The sequence below is a fragment of the Parasteatoda tepidariorum genome, chromosome 7 (assembly GCF_982258835.1).
Source record: "Parasteatoda tepidariorum strain Cologne lab strain chromosome 7, Ptep-v5.0, whole genome shotgun sequence".
Lineage (NCBI taxonomy): Eukaryota > Metazoa > Arthropoda > Arachnida > Araneae > Theridiidae > Parasteatoda > Parasteatoda tepidariorum.
Window position 1 is genome coordinate 20,319,695 of NC_141761.1, and position 18,682 is coordinate 20,338,376.

At 27.7% G+C, this 18,682-nt stretch overlaps 2 protein-coding genes across 3 annotated transcripts in view; one reads left to right on the forward strand and one right to left on the reverse strand.

Moving 5' to 3' along the window:
• Nucleotides 1–11,981, reverse strand: LOC122270443 (uncharacterized). 2 transcript variants are annotated; one of them, XM_071183716.2, is made up of 5 exons: nucleotides 11,851–11,981; nucleotides 9,485–9,892; nucleotides 8,582–8,914; nucleotides 3,447–3,595; nucleotides 1–979 (listed from the first exon to the last, which is right to left on the reverse strand). In XM_071183716.2, exons 1-5 carry the CDS (start codon nucleotides 11,979–11,981, stop codon nucleotides 720–722), a joined length of 1,281 nt encoding a protein of 426 aa, XP_071039817.2. In that variant the 3' UTR covers nucleotides 1–719. The 2 variants fall into 2 exon arrangements, with proteins under 2 accessions (XP_071039817.2, XP_042903721.2); XM_043047787.3 differs by lacking the exon at nucleotides 11,851–11,981 and adding an exon at nucleotides 10,609–10,786.
• The window catches only part of LOC122270442 (uncharacterized), a 25,848-nt gene continuing 19,107 nt past the window's right edge, over nucleotides 11,942–18,682 (forward strand). Inside the window, exon 1 of the mRNA XM_087167467.1 lies at nucleotides 11,942–12,080. Within this exon, the coding sequence (XP_087023593.1) occupies nucleotides 12,023–12,080 (58 nt within the window). The 5' untranslated portion in view covers nucleotides 11,942–12,022. The remainder of the gene's footprint in view (nucleotides 12,081–18,682) is intronic.

Genomic DNA, 18,682 nt, shown 5'->3' on the forward strand with positions numbered 1-18,682 from the left:
TACTGTTTAATTTGAATATTTTATTATGTTTCATTAAAATTCATAAAAAGAAATCAAATAAGCACAAATCTCTAGACAAATTCTACGACACAGAGTTAACGAACAGCATTTCAGGTTCACGCCCGTGAAGAGTTGAAAAAGTTCAATCAGTTTAAACGTAAGAGAGAGAGACCCTTATCTCTTTTAAATTTAAATAAATAATTAAGTGTTAAATAAATTATTTTAACGACGGATTTTTATTTGTGATGCGAAATATAATATGGCAATGCGCATAAACATATTTCTTTAAATTTAAAATGAAAATCTATGTAAAATATGCATTTGAAAATTCAGAATTTGATGGTTGATCAGATAGACCTATTACGAGTGCAGCGAATTAAATATTGTTTTCTGTTATGCAATCTTATAGTTATTTTTTCTCAAGTTATTTTAAATATGGAAAATGAAAATAATTCACCTAATAAATTAAAACGGCATGAGAGTAGGATTGTTTGACATGTTTGTTAAAACTTGACAAGTTCTAAATTGCGAACAGTCAATGCCGCTTTTTACTACGAAAAGTTACTCTGACAACTAAATAGGATGTATGCTGCATTGATGTACTAGCTCAGTGTCATAGAACTCACCCAATTAATGCAATCAAAAAATTAAGAAACAAAACACTCTTATTTTTCATTAAAATTTTACAACATTATATATTTAAGTATAGCTTAAAATTTTCAATTAATATGCATTATTTGTTCAACCTTGTTTGTTGCTTCACTCTTGTTTACAAGTAGCATCGAGTTTTGTTTCTGCTTCGGTTTCACAGTCGTGGTCTTGTTTACCTTCTCGCACCATTGCAGAAAATATTTGATATTTAATTTCAGATTTCTGGTGGTGTAGAATTTGTCTCTTGAACAGTGACCTTTCAAATAAGTTTTTTGGGGAATCGTTGAGTTCACCCATTTCATGTTGCAGTTACACTTTATAGGATTATCTAGAACAAAATAGAATAAGTGTTTTAACTTTCAATTAGTTTATTTGGATATGCTTTTTAATAAATTTAAGACGTTAATTAAAGAAGTTATTCAAAAAATTAAACACCATTTTAAAGCTTGAAACTGTCATAAGTCTTAAAATATTTTTGTAATAAAAAATCGGGGATGATCTATACAGATTGTTTCTAGACGAAGGTTGCTGGTATTGTTGCAGTAGTTCATTTACGTGGCACTAGAACAGCACAATGGGCTATTGGCGACGGTCTGGAAAACATACCTGAGGATGATCCGATGACATGCCATCACAATTTTGATCCTCTACAGAGGTGATGGCACCCCCGCTTTGGTAGCCCGACGACCTGCATGCGAAGTCGAGCACTTTACGGTAGGACAGTTTAACGAGGACCCATACCGCACACCCTCGGTCCCTACGCAGACGGATCCAAGTGGTCACCCACCGGCACACTGACCGCAGCCAGTGATGCTTGACTTTGGTGATCTGGTGGGAACCGTGTCTTAACGATCAGTCCACTCCGGGACTTCTAGACGAAGGTGATTGAAAATTATAATTTGTGGTGACAATTCCTTGCACCAGATAAATCATCTAAAGTCTAACTGGATTTTATTTATAACTTTAAAAATATGTTTTGAATCATTATTGTATTAAAAAAAATATAGCGAAAAAATGGAACTTTAAAAGTTGGTCTTGTTATAATGTGAAATCGAATCTAAATGGGACTTAATAGTGAGTAAAGCGATCATGGTTTGCAAATTGAGCCGTAGAAGATTCCTTGGTAATCTCTGGGGATTGAAGGACTTAGTAAATAGCCCTCTAATTAAATAAGAAATTAGTTGCAAACTTCCAAAAGGTGATAATAAAGTTTTGTAAAATTGTTTTATTTTTGTTGAATTCTCTTTTGTAAACTGATGGAAGAGAGCGGAGAGGAATAACATCTGAAGTTCTTTAGTAATTTCAGAGAACAATCTTAACTCACAGTAATTCTGAACAAAACTCTTCAAAATAATTAAATAATTATAGATTTTTCTTTGTGGCTGTTATTATTTTTTCATTTTAAAACTCATCAATCATATTATTTTGAAGAGTTTTATTATTTTTTCACAATAAAACTCTTCAAAATAATTAAATAATTATAGGTTTTTTTGCTACAGTTATAATTTTTTCATTTTAAAACACATCAATCATTTTATTTTGAAGAGTTTTATTATATTTTCACAATAAGACTCTACAAAATAATTAAATAATTATAGATTTTTCTTTGCTATAGTTATTATTTTTTTATTTTAAAACCCATCAATCATTTTATTTTGAAGAGTTTTATTATTTTTTCACAATAAAACTCTTCAATATAAATAAATAATTATAGATTTTTCTTTGCTGCAGTTATTATTTTTCATTTTAAAACCCATCAATAATTCTATTTTGAAGAGCTTTATTATTTTTTCACAATAAAACTCTTCAAAACCAATAAATGATTATGGATATTTCTTTGCTACAGTTATTATTTTTTTATTTTAAAACCCATCAATCATTTTATTTTGAAGAGTTTTATTATTTTTTCACAATAAAACTCTTCAATATAAATAAATAATTATAGATTTTTCCTTGCTGCAGTTATTATTTTTTCATTTTAAAACCCATCAATAATTCTATTTTGAAGAGCTTTATTATTTTTTCACAATAAAACTCTTCAAAATCAATAAATGATTATAGATATTTCTTTGCTACAGTTATTATTTTTTTATTTTAAAACCCATCAATCATTTTATTTTGAAGAGTTTTATTATTTTTTCACAATAAAACTCTTCAATATAAATAAATAATTATAGATTTTTCTTTGCTGCAGTTATTATTTTTTCACTTTAAAACCTATCAATAATTCTATTTTGAAGAGCTTTATTATTTTTTCACAATAAAACTCTTCAAAATAGTTAAATAAATATAGATTTTTCTTTGTCACAGTTATTATTTATTCATTTTAAAACCAGCTATTCAAAAGTTTCAGTTAATTGATGCGAACTATTTTGTCTAATTCCCCCTGAATTCCCTTCAGCTAACTTAAAAGAATCGAGGTAAATGACAGACTAGTTTCTTTAGTAAATTTAAACTGTATTATCTTCAAACTGACATTCCTGACAGTTTTCCATACTTTGTTTAATCTGATGCCTGCTTTATTCAAAAGTTTGAGGCAAATAAAAATTATTTGTTGCAATTTCATTAAATTCTCTTTACTTGATTGAAAATAAATTGAGAGGCATAACAGGCTAGTTTCTATATTAATTCGCATAACATTACTTTTCCGAACTAGTTTTAGATTTTAAAACTCCAAACCGCTGTAATTCTCATACTGTTTATCTTGTTCATTTTAAAGCCATCTGCTCAAAAATTTTAGTTAACAGTGCTAATCAAAAAAAGTTTTTGAAATAAATGTATGTTTTTTAGTTTACCTGCAAGATCGGCGAATGTCAGGGTTATGGGAACATTTTTCCAATGCTCTTCTTGTAATTGTGCAATATGATTACTTCTTGCAAAGAGTAATTTCAGATTTGGTAATTTTATGAAGAACGTAGCATCCAGATTTTCAATTTTGTTCCAACTAGAAAAAAAATGTATGTATATATATATATATACATATATATATGTATATATATACGTATATGTATATGTATATATATACATATATACATATATACATATATATATATATATATATATATGTATATATATATATATATATATATATATATATATATATATATATATATATATATATATATATATATATATATATATTTTTTTTTTTTTTTTTTTTTTTTTTTTTTTCTAAGTCATTTTCACTGTAATTGCAAACTTATGCATTTTCTGATATTTTTTTAATATATTTTAAGCTGTTTTTCAATTTCTAATAACTAAGCAGGGACACATATAGGGCAACTGTTTGCATATTTTTACAAAACATGGAGTATAGAAAAGTTAGAGATAAAAACAAATTATAAATTTTTGTCAGCCTCAGCATTGATTGCTCTTGTACTTACGCATTTAATGTGTAAGAATATTTATTTTTTGATAGAAAAAGGAAATTTTATCGGACATTGATGTACCTAATTTAGTTAAGACCAAATTTCGTCTGCCAAGGGTAAAATATTAAAAAAACAGGTGTAAAAGAATCGGAAATTTTTATATCCTCCTGGTGATAAGGCTTGTTAAGAAATTGAACAAATAAATTGAATTGCAGATAAATCTAATTTATTGAAAAAGGACGAAAATGTTATTACTGCTAGAAGCAGTTCATCTGATTTATGTAATGGAGAATTCATTTAAGAGTCTGCAAGTGCAAGCTAAAAGTTAGAAGCAAAACTCTTTAAAGTGGCGAAGGATATATAAAAACGAAGAATTTAGAAACAGGGAATTTTGCATAACATCCACAAAAAAAAGAAGAAAAAGTGCTAAAATTCAATTCAAAACATTTGTGAAATTTTAGTTTTTGTAATTCCGCATGCAATTAAAAAAATAGCTCACGCTAATTCAAGTACGCCTAATTTTCTTTCAAATTAGTTAGAGTTGATTGGGAATTCATGCCGCCAACTCTCTTTTTTGAAGAAAAAAAAAACATTCTAATTAAATTTATTCTAATTAAATTTATTTTTATTATTTTTTTTTACCTTTGATAAAACAAAGATTACTTTTATCGTAGAGATTACAATAAAAAATTCTGAGATAAGAAAAATGACAAAATAATTTTTTTTTAAAATACAAATTCATACTAAAGAATATATTTCTTAACCTAAATTGACTTGCCATTTTTTCTATTTGAAATAAATTACTAGCATTATTAGTTGCGTATCAAAAAACTGCCAATTGCTGTAACTGCTTAATAAAGTTTCCTTCCTCAATTCGTGATGCACTGTTGATCCAAACATGGCTGTAATTGAGCGCCAGAAATAACTGTATTTTCTAGAAAACTCTGCTATTAGATTTTTGGAGTTTTAAAAACTGCTCAATTTATTTCCAATCGAGAAAAACGCCTGTGCTCGTTACAACACACTACTTCGCCTTTTTTCACAAGATTCGACCAACAAATCGCCTGAGTCTCAAATAACTTCTATCATCAGCATTGGCATGACAGCCCTTTGTGGGCCTGGGCCTTCCTCAGAAGCTTTTCCCATTTTGCCCTTCTCCCAGCAATTGTTTTCCAGTTCTTTACTTTTTGGCTGGCAAAATCCTCATCTACACAGTCCTTCCATCTCTTTTTGGGCCTTCCTCTTGGCCTTTTATTGGAGGGGGTTGCATTAGAGACTTTCAATGCTGTTCGTTCTGGGCTCATTCTCACTACATGCCCGGCCCATCTCATTCTACTTAATTTAATAGATTTAATGATATGATCGCCATCAAAGATCCTATATATTTCAAAATTATATCTTTTCCTCCAGTTGTCTTTATCGAGTATAGGGCCAAAGATGGTTCGTAGGACCTTCCTTTCGAAGGTTGCTAATAACTTTTCTTCCCTTTTTGTTAAAGTCCATGTCTCTGAAGCATAAGTCAAAACTGACTTGATTAATACCTTATAAAGTAAGATCTTAGTCTTTCTTTTTATTAAGTGAGATTTCAATAATGATCTTAAACCATAGAAGCAGCGATTGGCTGCGATTATTCTTTTTCTAATTTCAGGATTGATGTCATTTTGATAGTTTATTTCTGATCCTAGATAAGTAAAATTTTTTACAGATTCAAATTTAAAAGAATCTATTTTAAACAATTTAGGGATGGTTTCCTTTGTACCATATATTTTGTTTTCTCTACATTCACTCTTAAGTTAATTTTTCTAGCAGATTTTTCCAGTGCCAAAAAATTTTCACTCAGTGCTGTCCTAGATCTTGCGATGATATCTAAATAACTTCTATGCCTAAACTAAAGATAGCCTTTACTAACGTAATGCTAAATTGTATCCAGTGGTAATATATTGTTTGAGAAAAAAAAATACGGACAGACTTATATTTTTTTGGGTTTCTACATTTTTTAGTGCGTTAATTTATTTAACAGATTCTAAGATCTAATGTAGTATTTACACTTTTACAAGGAAACAAAGACCACAATTCTTTTCCTTTTACTTCATTAATTTTGATCTCAATTACGAAAACTGAGAAAAAGAGAGATTATAAATGGGGTGAAACACAACAGAGTATAAGCAAGAAAATCTGATACAGTTAATTAATGTTTAATAATCCCAGAGCCGGATTATACCTTTCGTGGGCCCTAGGCATAGCCGTTTTTGGGCTCTCCCTTCCTTCCCCCACTCCTTCCCTCTTTTCAAAATATATGCTAAAATTTTCTTGCATATTTTTTTTACATTTTTATTAGTATGGATTTTAATTTACAAATTTGTTTATCGAACTTTATCTGCAATACCGACATACTGCCGATATTGCAGTTGATATCGATAATACCATTATGATTAGTTCGATCGATAACTATGTTAAAGATAAGCTTGTGAATACTTTTCCTAACGTTCACATTGCATTAAGAATATATTTGTCGATTCCTGGATCAAATGCAGAAGGAGAAAGATCTTTCTCCAGATTAAAATTGATAAAAAAATATTTGCGTTCAACAATGAATCAAGATTGTTTGGCATCGCTCGCACTTACGTCTATTGAATACGACATTTTGCGTAGTTTGGAATTCGACAGCATAATACAAGATTTCGTTGAATCCAAAAAAGTAATATATTATATCATAAGATTCTGCAAAATAATTTATTACCGAAAAATATTATATTTTTATTTGTATCTTCATAATTTTGTGCAAAATACGCTTGTTGTTTTTAAAGCTAATTATTTTTGTCAACAAATTTTTTTCTCCCAAGTTTTTCGTAGGCCCCTGAATTTCGTAGGCACTAGGCGCGTGCCTAGTGTGCCTATAGGTTAATCCGGCCGTGAATAATCCTAATATTTCGGTTTCGTTCTGATGTGCTGTTGAGTTATATTCTAAACCGTTATTTACATCAGTGAATAAATAACTGTTACTTTTAGTCAAAGTTATTTATACCAGTTATTATCTGTGAATTAATGAAGCAAAGCCAGACTGAAAAAGTTAGGGTAAATAAGCAGTTTTCTGCATGTTTACTTACTATAACAATAGAAGAATTCTGACAGTAGAAAAGGTTTTTTTTTATATTATTAACTTTGGAAATAAAAACAAAAAATAAAAAGCGAAAAATGAGAACGGCACTTGAACAATAAAACGATCAAAGAAAAAAATTAATTCGTTCTCTATTCTCTATAAGAGGAGAAATAGAAAAATGAACTTTATCATGTTTTGATTACTGACTATGACAGTGTAAAGCGTACGTCCTATCAATGAAAAAGATACAAAGATGTATTTCTTGTGATTACATTATGCACAATTTACTTTATTTACGCACTTACGCTACATAATATAATCGAAATGAGACAAATTTACATTTATTTCAATTGAGAAGTTAACATGACAAAACCTAGTTTTATGCACATGAAAACATAATTATTTGGTTCCGGTGTAGTTGTTGTTGACACCCATTTTTTTAAATTAACAACAAGGAAAATATCTATTGTTGAGCGATTCCTGACATTTATAAATTATTTGTTGCATCAATTATATATTTGCAACAAAAATAAATTTTTGAAGTCCATGTTTAGCAATATTTTTTTTTATAACTTTGTGATAACTTGGTATTGATTTTGTTTTATTTTTCAACCATGGTTTCGACGCGAAAAAATATGAGCACTTAGGGGTAACATTAGACTTATAGTCCCATTCTGGATTAAATTTATTTTTAATTGTTTATTATCAGTTTCAGGATCTTTACATAAGGGGACATTTCATAAATTTTACACTTCTGTCGCTCATTTCAAGTTTCTTTAATTAAATACGAAAATCAATTCCAAAAAAGAAAAGGAAAGAAAAGTACGAAAATAAAATTCTGACCGGCACGGCATTTAAATGTCACACCTGTTGATCGTAAGACAGCTGCGGTTTCCTGTTGTAGCACCAGCCATCAACATCAAAGTGATTGCAACCTCTTTCTTTATGCTTCCTTCATTCTGTTGTTTAGAATTGGATTGACAACAAATTTCGTTCAAATTTTGCTGAAACTCGCGTTATGTTATGCTATTTGAAAACAAAAGTAACAATTTTGTTTGCTAAATTAACAGCAATATTAAATTTCGTAATGTGTTTTGGCTGTATTAAAAAGATTTGTAAAGAAATGTAACAAAATGTATTAGTTTTTGGTGTGAATCTTTTCATCAGAAACTAAATCAAAAATAAGAAAGCGTCGCTGAAAATAAGAGGCGCACCCAGTTGTAAATTTGCACAAACATTTTTAAAAAAATTTAATCTAAATATTATTTTAATGGCCTTAACATAAATAACATATTTGAATTCAACTCTCAAAAATCTAAAAAAAAAAAAAAATAATTCGATATATTTGATGCAGTTCCATATGGATGTAAATAAATTAAAAATTCTATTCTATGTATCAACTCTAAGCAAATAATTAATAATGTTTTCATTTATTGATATAAGTATGTTAACGTCCACTTACCTGACATCAAGGTAATACAACTTCATAGGATTTATGAACATATTCTGCAACGAATCTATTCGATTATGAGACAAATCCATGCTTAGTAGTGTGTCAAGACCTTGAAAAGCTCTAGGATTTATCAATCTTATCTCGTTATGGGACAAATTTAATTTCTTTAATGATTCTAATCTTTTTGGAAAAAAATCAGCACCCAGAGTTTCAATTTTTCCTCGGATTAAGACAAGTTCTTGCAACTTATTCATACAGTTGATCCATGGGTATGAATTGTTTCGTCCGGTTGGGCATAGTGGACAAAGATTAGACGAGCTTGTACTATTTACTGTCACAAATCTGAAAACGAAATGTTTTGATTCAATTGATTATTTAAATTTATTTAATATAGATTCGCAAAATATATTGAAATTGTTATTTACTTATGAAAAGTATTCATAATCTGAATATATTGCTTAAAATTGCTAGAAAAGTTCAGGTATCAAATTTAGAAGGGTTGCGTTACATTTAACCTGTAGGGACATCCATAACTGATATTAAATAAAAAAAATCTGATAAATAATCACATATTATAAATTTTAAATAAATATAATTTCGTTCCTACAAATCGAAAACATCTCCCAAAATTTCAGTTACTGATTCTGAATTGGTGTGTTCAAACTGTTCATTGATGTTTCAATGGTTTTATAAAATACTTTGATATGGCATAAAAACAAGAGAGGAAATGATTATTTGAATGTTATTTAGGAAAGGTATTCATGTCTCTTAGGAGGTATTTAATGTTTATGTCGGTAATTTTGAAATTTTACAAGATGACGTTTGAAAATACGAAAATAACTTAGAAAAATTAGATAAATGGGATTTCATTTTTATAAATAAGAATATAAATTATTGACAAAGTATTCATACCTAGTTGTTTCGAAGTTCTTGCAGGGTGACTTGAAATCGCATGCGAAACAAGGTGACAGTGACGTGTCAATAATTTCTATCGATTTACTTCGAAGTGAAGTCAACCAATCACGAGGAAAAGCTTTCGGGTTAGTGTCTTTGTTTGTTGAGATTTCAGCATTCCAGAATGAATCGTATAAAGTGAAGTAATCTAGATTCACTGATTTCAGAGAATGGAAGACGAAACCTAAGGTATCTTTGTCATGCAAACGATGGCATTGTACAACAGTTTTAATCATGGATCCTTGTGCTTTGATATTGAGGCAGCTGCAAGGATAGATGTTTTCCCTCGGAGGACATGGACTGCCCGATAGAGCTGTTTTGACGAGAAGAACTAAGACCAAAACAATCATCATCTTCATAGAATACCTGTTCGAATTATTTGTATTAAGTTTTTCATTCGCCAAATAATTTAGAAACATTCTGAAATCAACCATTTCTATTAAATAAATTAGGATTAGAACTTTGGGTTAACGAACGTTTTCGTTTCTTCACATTTTTTTTTCTTCAATTTAAAGAAGATACAAAAAAGCCATAACTATGTGAAATTTATCTGAGCAGCGGGAAAGAAGATAGGCAACCAATCAAGTACACACTGCCGAAAGCCGTTCGTCCAAAATATACGAACAACGAGGAGCAACAATGGAAACCACTGGTCAAGAATGCAATTCAGACTGGAAACGAGTAATTAATGAAAAATAACTAAATTAAGATGCAACAAGTCAATTATTTAGCTTGTATTAGTAATTGAGTCTCCAGTAACTGAGAAAAGTTTATGAACATTAGCCGAAGATTAAACTTCGAAGTTAATATAACGCAAGGTTTTAGAAACAATAAATCTTACAAGATTTAAGAAAAAATACCCAAACAAGCATTTAATAAATCATAGTATTAGATATTGCTCCTGGGGTTGGTAAGCAACATATATTCAAAAAAAACTTTTGCTATCTAATAATTTGAGAACAACATTACTATCCCAAAGAAAAATCTTAAAATGTATTTTATTTGGTTAGGTGCAATTGTGCCTGATAAGATTTTTCTAGGGAGTGAATCTTAGAAAACATCAAAATATAACTGCAACTTACCAATTTCTGAAACGTAAATGAATTAAAAATGTTTAGAAGAGGGGCAATTGTAACAAAAGGAAGTTTGTATTTTAGGTTTTGCTTGAAATCAGTTTATTTATGTATTTTTTGTGACACCGTTCGATTTTATCAGACAGTTTTAAATACATTTCTTATCAATATCTACTTCAGCTCTGTTATTTCTTGGAAATGCTACTTTAAATTCAAGAATATTGAAGAACTCTAAGTGTTTAAGAAGATATCGCTGCTACATAACTTGATAACTTAAAGCTGTTTGCTTTGTCGATTATCTGTATGGAAAATATGTAAAAACAAACATCTAGGAAGAATAGAGAAAAAAAGAGCAAAGGAAGGAAGAGAGAAGGCAGAAAAAGAAAAAAGAATTCTCATTTATTTTATAAAAATTTACTATAAGCAAAAGACAAATATTTTTTTTCTTCAAAAATTTGAAAAAAAAATGAAGGATAAAGTGTTATGTCTTTTACTATAAAATTAGCTAGCATATAATAGCTTATATAAACCAATAAATTTAATTTAAAATTAATTTTAAAAATACATTGGCACAATAGAGCTTTCTCAAAATTCAATTTCTTTGGAACAATTTAAATGATTTCACTCAAATTTTGTAGTTTGTAATTGAAAATTGCAATTTTTAAAATGATGCAAAAAATTTTATACTTTACAATTCAAATTTTTCTTGGCTACTAGTAAATAAAATAATAAAAATTAGTAAATATTTACTAAATGCTCTATTATGCATGGAATTATCTTTGGGTAAATGAAATAAAATGATAATAATAATTTAACTTAATTATGAGAGTTAATAAAATAATAATAAAAAAATAAAATTTTGTGATATAATTGTGAATTTGTGATGTATAGTTTTCTTCTTTCTTTCCTTTCTTTTTGCAATTTTGGCGAATAATTTAAAAATGCATAATGATGATGGTGATTGCGGAATATCGAATAAATAAAATTAATTTAGATAAAACGAAATAGTATAAAATATTAGTATCAACTCTAAAAGAGTCCGAAGAACACAATTTACGAGAAAAAATTACGAACACAATTTACGAGAAGCTCCAAACCACGCGTCTATGATTTAATCATAAGAATATCATTTCGAAGAGTTATTTGCAGCGTTTTCTACCAGATGTTTTTCTTTGTCATGATTTTGTATCAGTGATGAAAAAAAATAAAATAAATTCCAGTATATTGAAAGTGATCTAGGCATTACGTCACCTGTAAATAACTAAAAGATATTGGCAGAGAGAGAGTTTGCAGTCACCGGACATAAAAGCTATTCCTATTCCGATTGTGTTGTCATACGTAGTATTAGGAAGAAAAACACACCTCTGTCTTTTATGAGGCATAGAACATTTGTTAGAAGCACAATTGCTGTTCTCTCCTCACCATGGCTCTCCTCAGACTTAATAAGCAATTTGGATATTTCATTGTCTTGTGCCAAGTCGGTAAGTCATTCTTGGTTAGAACGAGTTTTCAAAAAACGAGAAGTATTAATACATGCTTTCCTATTGCTTTCTTTAGTTAGATGAAATTAATTTAGTTTATTTTCTTTATTTCGTTTATTTGGTATCTCTTTCTCATTATAATGTAAATATACGTCTATATTTAACTGTATTAAATGTTTTAGGTATTGTTGAATCATGATAATTTTTTTAGTTTAAAGAGACTAGCGAATGAAGTGCACGCGAGTAAAAGACTTAGGCTAAGTTAGTTCTGTAAATATATATATTTAGTAAAATGAAAATAATTCTGGCAATGAAACCAAAATATACACGGACTAAAAAGAATTATTTAAAAATGAATATGTAGGCCCACTTGTTTTGAAATGGGTATTTTTGTATTCATTTTGATCTCATGCCGTTATTGAATATGAAACACTTCATGTATTGAAAACCAAAAACAAAAAGGAAAATTATCTTCTGTGAATAATTTATTTCAGATATCACAGACTAAAAGAGTTTTTTTTATAAACTTATCTAACTATACTTTAAAAACTCCATTTAAATACTTTATAAACTATATTTAACTATATTTTATAAACTTTTATAAACATCTGAAAAAAATGAGTGCAGTGACGAATTTTGTTCGCTAAAATCGCTAAAACTATATTTCGTCCCCATGATACTGTGGGTGGATGAATACACAAACGCTTAAAATGAGTATCTACGATATCGACTACGACGTATCTACTACATCGTGCTCGAGTTTATACCATGTTACGTTATTTTTGAAATGGTTTCTTTCATTCAGAGAAAACTGAACGAGTATAATTTCCATGATCTCATTTCAAATTTTTAAAGTTAAGTGTCTTATTTTTTATATTAACATTATTTCAATTTGTTAATGAAACTCTTTAACTATAATTCTATTTACGATTGCTTATTATGACAAATTTAAAGGAAGGTTGAACACATTCACCAAGTAAATAATATGTTAATTAGGTATTTGCTAAAAATTTTTCTTTTGAGAAGTTATTGATGAATGTTTCTAGTAAAAAAAGAATAATCACTTGCGCATGACAATTTTTGTTTGCTTCACACTCATATTTGATACAGTAACATATTAAAAAATGCATGCATGCCATACTCATTTGTCATGCATGCATTTTTTACTAGACTATTCTTCTATACACTATTTTCTAAACACTTATTTTTGATACAAAAAAGTCTTCAAAGTTGAGCACGTAAAGTTGCAGTTCTGAGAACGTACCGGTTATCAAGAATGAGTACTTGTGAGTCTTAAATTTGAATTCGTTGGGATTAGAGCGTTAAATTTAAAAATAGTTTAAAAAATAAAATAAGTTAAATTATCAAATTTTACCACATTTATCAAATTTTAACGCATATTATTAAGCAATATTTTGTTGCTAACTTTATTGAAATTATTACCAAAACCCATAGAGCTTAGTAATGATTTTAGTAAAATTCCCGTAGTTAGTGTTCCCATAGAGCTAGAAACATTGTAAATTTTGCTATATTCTGATGCACTGTAAAACATTCCGGATAAAAATATGGTAAAAAATACTCCGAAAAATATTCCTATTTTGGTGCACAGTAAAATATTCCTCTCAAATTAAGGTAAAATGTACCTGCACTCTGGATGCAGGTATTTTTTACCGTAAGATTTATATTTACCGGAACATGTCACGGAACAAAAAAATTGACATATAAAATTGCTGTATAAACTGGGATAAAATTCGATAAAAATGGATTTTACAATAAAAATTGATTTTATGATAAGCAGGATTTAACGGAGGATGCACCCAAAGTGTCAGCACTTCATACCGTAATTTGATCCGGAATGTCTCACAGTGGAGATTTGACCATTAATTTTACTCCAGAAGTTTATTTCTGAACTATTTTATAATTAACTTTCTATTTTACGAATTAATTTTAATAAATAATATCGAACTATTCGAATTTGATTAATAATAATGAGAATTTGAAAAAATTTAAGCAAATAAATAAAGAAAAGCAAATAATTTTTTAATAAAATACAATTTTATTTATACAAAAGTAATAATCTATCATACTGTAAGTTGAAGTTTAATACATTGAGAAAAGGGAAGCATTTTTCTTCTTAATAACTAAACTTAGATATTTGATTTAATTTATGTCTCAACTGTAAATGTTTTTTTTTCTTCTTTTGATGGTTTTGGATTTTTGTCTCTCGATATAGCTAGCTATAAACTGGAAAATATATTTAAAATAGTTCAGGCAGAAGAACGCTCTTTATTGCTAATTTAATTTTTTCTCGCTGTTTCATATCCTAATAAACTCAGTTAATTGAATAGAAGTTTAATGGTCTATATGGAATTTATATCTCTAATCAATTGATGATTGTAAAGTTAATAATTATTAATATTGTTCATATTAATAATTAATGAACAACGGAAAAGTATAAGATGAAATTAGGTATATCGAGTAAAGGGAAGCATTTTTCTTCTTAATAACTAAACTTAGTTCTTTGATTTAATTTTTGTCACAACTGTAAATGTTTTTTTGCTTCTTTTGATGGTTTTGGATTTTTGTCTCTCGATATAGCTATAAACTGGTAAATATATTCAAAATAGTTCAGGCAGAAGAACGCTCTTTATTGCTAATTTAATTTTTTCTCGCTGTTTCATATCCTAATAAACTCAGTTAATTGAATAGAAGTTTAATGGTCTATATGGAATTTATATCTCTAATAAATTGATGATTGTAAAGTTAATAATTATTAATATTGTTCATATTAATAATTAATGAACAACGGAAAAGTATAAGTTGAAATTAAGTATATCGAGTAAAGGGAAGCATTTTTTTTGTTAATAACTAAACTTAGTTTTTTGATTTAATTTTTGTCACAACTGTAAATGTTTTTTTTCTTCTTTTGATGGTTTTGGATTTTTGTCTCTCGATATAGCTACTGGTAAATATATTCAAAATAGTTCAGGCAGAAGAGCGCTTTTTATTGCTAATTTAATTTTTTCTCCCTGTTGTATATCCTAATAAACTCAATTAATTGAATGGTCTATATGGAATTCATATCTCTGATCAATTGATGATTGTAAATTCATTAATTTAATGAAATGTATGGTCAAAGCATCTTCCTGGAAATGGCTTCACCGAAAAAACTATTTTAGAGTTATCTCCTAGCGTGAAAGGATTAAAAACAAAACGATTAAAATAGTTTTCACAGAGGGCTTTATAAATTTTATTAATAATTAATGAACAACGAAAAAGTATTAAAGAAAATTGTTAGCTATTATTAGGACGGTGCATAATAGTTTTGCGGCAAAACCAGAGCAGCTTAAGTTTTCTTATTTGAGAATGATACACTTTTCGAAACATTACAGAAAATTTTAATTTTAAAAATTGCCTGGAAGTCAAACATCATTGTCGGTGTGGTAACCCAATTTTCTAAATAATTTGACATCGTATACACTGTTAGAAAAATTACGATAAAAAGTACCTACACTTTTTATCGTAAAATCCATTTTTACCAGAATACGTTAAAGAACAAAAATTTGATATTCCGTAATTTTTACAGCAATAATTACCGTAATGTCACTGAATTACTCTAATTAAAAAAATATTGCTGAAAAAATGTGGATTTTTTGACTAAAAAATAATATAAAAATTTTATGTTTTAAACATCATCGCAGTTTGTCAAACCTGAAGAACAACAATGTTATTTTAGCTAACGCGGTAGAAATAAAATGTATAAATGTATTTGCCTACTTTTATGCAGCAGTGCTTCTAGAATTACACGGTGTTCAGCTGTTTTGTAGGAAAAGACGAAGTTATTTAAAGCTAGATTTAAACTAAATAGTTTACATTTAAATTTGAAAATGAATTTATATATCATTTGCTAAAACTTTTCTGCATTTTATCAGTATTTAATAATTTGAAAAATTGAAATCCTTTAGTTAATTTAATTAATTAATTCATAAGTAATTTTAAAAATTGGAATTATTGCCCTTTCTTAAAGGACATTTTTAATAAGTATAAGGTATCTTTTACTCATACGACTAGTTTAAGTAATAAGGTTTCTAATATCTATACATATAAACTAATTCATACATATATACACATAATCTAATATATTAAAATAAAAAATATAAAAAAATTAAAGATATTTTTAAATTTATATTACTATACTAATTTGTTTTGAATGCCTTTTTTCCAAATTTATTTCGCCTAATTGTTTATTTTACTTTTCTTGGTTTTGAAGTATTTGTAGAGAATTGCCGGAAATTTTTTGAAAGAAATTAATTCTTTTTTTTTTTCAAAAATGTGTATCACACCTTAAATAATTGTATGATACAAATGAGACACTTTTAAATGTATATGTAATATTAAAAAATCATTTAAGACTCCTTGAGAAAAGGAATAATATTGTTTTGTCGAATTTTTATTTTTCAGTAAATCATGTAACCGAAAACTTTCATGCAATCTTTCAAACTAAAGTTTCTAAAATTCATTAGAAGTAATTTGCTAGATTTATTTTCTTTGTTACACTTTGAAAACTAAGTAGAATTTCTAAATAAATGAAAGTTGATGGCTTTAAAAATTCCATTTTAATTCAGTGGAATTACAGCTACATAAATGAACAGTTTTAATTAGCTATTTTATTTTGAGCAATTACAGATGAGGAAAACAAGCATTCTGTGAAACAATTAAACTGCAGTGTGAACACAGCTGATATTTTCAATTACAATGTGCTATTATTTTAAATGAAAATCTTATCGTCTGCTATTTTTTTATGTCTGTCCTTTTACGGTTTCATTCATTCATATAATCTAACTGCTCCGATAATAAAAGTGCACATCAGTTTATGGCTTTATTTTATTTTTTTTGAGGATTTGTAAAGACAAAAGGACTCCATATTTGGAAAACAATAGAGATAATTAAGCCAAAATGAATAGTTTTGTTTTATTGTTCTTGAATAAGTTTGCAACCTGCTTAGAAACTATATTTTATTTAAAGTCGTGTTGAAGTTTTATAAATGTTCTGTTGTTACCAAAATTTTAAGAAAGTTATTACTTTGTTCCAAACAAAGGCATTTTTGCGTAAATAAATCGGATGCTTAAAAATATGGCAAATTTATTTAAAAAAAAAATTTAGAAATAGTTTCAATTATTGATAAGTAAGTTACTATGTAATAAAAATATCTGGCAAAAATAATACTTTTTCTAATGCATATACTTAAAGCATATACATTTTAATTTACTTTGCAGTAAATTAAAACCTAAATAAAGTACATATTTTAATTAAAGGTACCAAAATGAAGTACAAAAATGTTTTATTAGTCATTTCGCATTAAGTATAAGAAAATTAAATTTCATTAAAACTTGTGGAAGCTAAACGTGTTCTGTATATTGCTTTAGTGGTCAACTTAGACTGATTATGAACTTATAAAGAGGAACGAACTACCTTATATATTTCTTATAATATGTAATTTGTTTTTCTTTTAAATTGCAAAAAATATAGATAATTTTTGTAGCGTAAAACAAAAATTACCAAAACATTTTTTATATTTCAAAAAAGAAGATCTATTGCCAAAATGCATTGTAAGTTGCAGCATAAATTCAATACTTTTAATCTGATTGGCTTGAAAAGAAACAAATATGTATATTTTGTAAGTGATGCATGTCGGTTATTTGCCAAAATGTCTTATCTGTCTTTACCAATAGACAAGAATACATAATGCTAAAACTCCACGTGGATTCATTTTAAAATTTATTTTGTTATTCTTATTTTTCGGACAACCTTATAGTTATTTGAGCAACAAAAGAACTCGCGAAGAACAATAAACAAAGAAAAAATTTAATAGAATTATTTGAAGTATATCACAAGGTCTATTCGCAAAGTTTATTCACAAAGGAGTAAAAGTTAGCTTTTATGACTATTTCACTAATTTAGAGAAATTCTAATGTTTAACATAAAATAATAGAAAATTTTCTGAAAATATTTTTTTTGCTTGGTGAAATTATGAAGGGTTTGAATTATCCTGCCTTTTTAGAACTTTTAACAAATTTAATTTATTTCTCTGCTTTAGAAACTAGCTACACAAGTGACGGGAACTTTTAGAAAATAAAATCTGTTCTTGATAATAGAGATCAGTTAAGACAAATAATCAAGATGAAATCACGAAACAATCAAGGATGTCAATAACTTCATGCATCAATAGTTTTATCATCTTTTATGAACAAAATAGATGATTTGAGGCATGAAAGTAACTCTTTTATTTAAATGCAGGCTAAATGAGAAGAGAACTAGTAAAAAATATAACTAAATATTTTAGTATATAAGTTTCGGCTGATTAAAACTTAGGAAAGAGCCTATCGCGAATAATTCTTTGTAAAAATGTGAATAGTTTTAGTTTTTTTAAATTTTTTTTCAAATGGACATGGGTTTACTTTGGGCTACAAACGAACGCAACAAGTGAAAATTGTAAAATAAAATTATACAAAAACAGGCATGATGTAGTTTCGTTTTTATTCGTTTGAATTTCTTGTCAGTGTGGTCTTGTGTATAGTGGAAAAAATCAACGTACTCTTAAA